This window comes from Atta colombica, unplaced genomic scaffold (assembly GCF_001594045.1).
Source record: "Atta colombica isolate Treedump-2 unplaced genomic scaffold, Acol1.0 scaffold111, whole genome shotgun sequence".
Lineage (NCBI taxonomy): Eukaryota > Metazoa > Arthropoda > Insecta > Hymenoptera > Formicidae > Atta > Atta colombica.
The window spans coordinates 35122-37200 of NW_017259197.1; the positions used below are offsets into that span (position 1 = coordinate 35122).

At 36.3% G+C, this 2079-nt stretch overlaps 1 protein-coding gene across 1 annotated transcript in view; it reads right to left on the bottom strand.

Moving 5' to 3' along the window:
• Window positions 1-472: 472 nt before the first annotated feature.
• The window catches only part of LOC108693953 (centrosome-associated protein 350-like), a 12184-nt gene continuing 10577 nt past the window's right edge, over window positions 473-2079 (bottom strand). The window contains 2 exon segments of the mRNA XM_018203189.1: window positions 473-1715; window positions 1785-1869. Coding sequence (XP_018058678.1) covers window positions 1005-1715; window positions 1785-1869 — 796 coding nt within the window. The 3' untranslated portion in view covers window positions 473-1004.

Consider the following 2079-nt stretch of genomic DNA (forward strand, 5'->3'; position numbering starts at 1 on the left):
AAAATGAAGAAAAATTTTTCTAAAATAAAATGTTTATGCACCCTGTATAGTCGACGTTTGCTACAATCTCCAACTATGTACTTCATTCAACGGTTCGTAATTTCGATCAAAATGGCCCCGAAATGTCAGTCTTTCCGTTTGAATTTTGTTAATTTCATTACAAGTAATTGAGCATGTGACTGCTGTCCAATGTGACTTATTGAAACTTGCTACTTATGTGCTATTATTTCGCTAAAATATGATTTACATCCAGGCAATCCAGAAAACGTTTCGTTCAATTATGATGCATAAATGTCGCGTGTATAATTATTAGGATAATATATTATACAATTTCGATAAACTACAGCATAAATATTTTGATAACACGCACTATATATAGAAGAAGCAAAATATAAAACTTGTATAACAAGAGATCATATTTCTGCTATTAATCTAATAATTATGTGCAAGTTAAATTGAACAAAACGCTTTGTAATATTCGATGATTAATATTTGTCATTTTCGTAAAAACGTATAGTACCACATGTTTTTTCTATGATAGCCCGTACATATAATTGTGTATGTATAATTATTGTTAAACGTTAGAAACTCGTTAAACTCGTTTAACAAGAAATAAATTTTAAAACTGACCTAGGATATTTGATTATCAAATTGTGAATGGCTAGTATTAATTACATATCTCCCTCTCCCCCCCCTCTCTCTTTCATTCTTTCTGTCATTCACTTCACTGTAGTTTGTCTACTTATATTTGAACATTCACACGCATCCGCTTAATTAATTTAATATAAAAGAAAGAAGAGTAACAAATTGCATAGTTAACAAATAAATAGGAACCAGCCTATGTTACACTTAAGGTACTAATGGACAAAAGTGCAAATAACGCGATATCCGAAATGCAGTCCTGAGGAAACATTGACTGAGAGGATATTTTTCACTTTTGTTCGTTTTAATTAACAATGAATTGCAAGATAGCGCCTCTATTTAGTTATAAAGGTTAACAATCGCTATACCATCATTCTCCTCTTTTTACCATACGCTATTTTCATCACGTTTGCAGTTTCTATCATGAGGGTATCCAGTATAGCTACCGTAAGTCCATTCTTTACTGCCAGCTCGTCGTGATGAAACTTTGTCCATTCGTCCTCCTCAGCCTGAGCCTCTCTCGCCAGCAATTCATCGACCCTGTCTCTACGTTTCCTGCTCCATCGCATCACCATATTTTCCCGCTGCAATTTTGTCTTGAATCCGAACAGTGTGGCAACTTCTTTGTTAACGTATTCAACGAGTTCCTCGACGTTCTTTGGGATTTTCATCGTAGGCTTCGTTTTCACGTTCGGCTTTGTCCAACTCGGACCGGGCTTCTCATATTCCGCTCGATAGACTTCCACAATGGTCTCTTTACAGAGATCGAAAAGGAAAGTGTTATAAATTCGCCTGTCCCTTTTCTCACTCTTGTCTTCGGTCAACTCATAAATCTCAGGAGGCACTTCTAAATTCGCGATATCTTCACCGGCCAGTTTAGCGTTATATATCAGAGCTGTGGCTTTCTCAGTGAATGATGTTAGCTCTTCGACGTTTGATGGGATTACGGCAGTGACTAGCGAAGGCGAACCGAGCGAAGTCGATAACCGACCAGGTGGAGTATAAGGAGGAGGTGGCTTATTCGGTATCTCTCGAACGTAGTAAGACACTTCCTCTGCTTCCAATTTCTTGATCTTAAAAATAATTACATATACATTCAGTGTCTATATTTGCAACAATTGGATCATACACGGGATACGTACCTCCAACTCGATCTGCAATTGTTCGATTCGAAGCAGCTTAGCTTCCAGTTCGGCGAGCTCCTGACCAGGTTGTTCCAATGAAGCTGTACGAAGTAAGCAAAAAATATACATATAGATAAATACGATAGGCAGACAAAAAGACAAGTTTATCGGGAAAAGCAACACGAGCTTTCACATTACATCAGAGGTTCACAATTCATATACTTAAATTGAAAGTGCTCAAAGAAAAGAAACGGACAAAAGGAAGGTATATCGAATAAATGTTTCTAATGTATATATATATATATATATATAT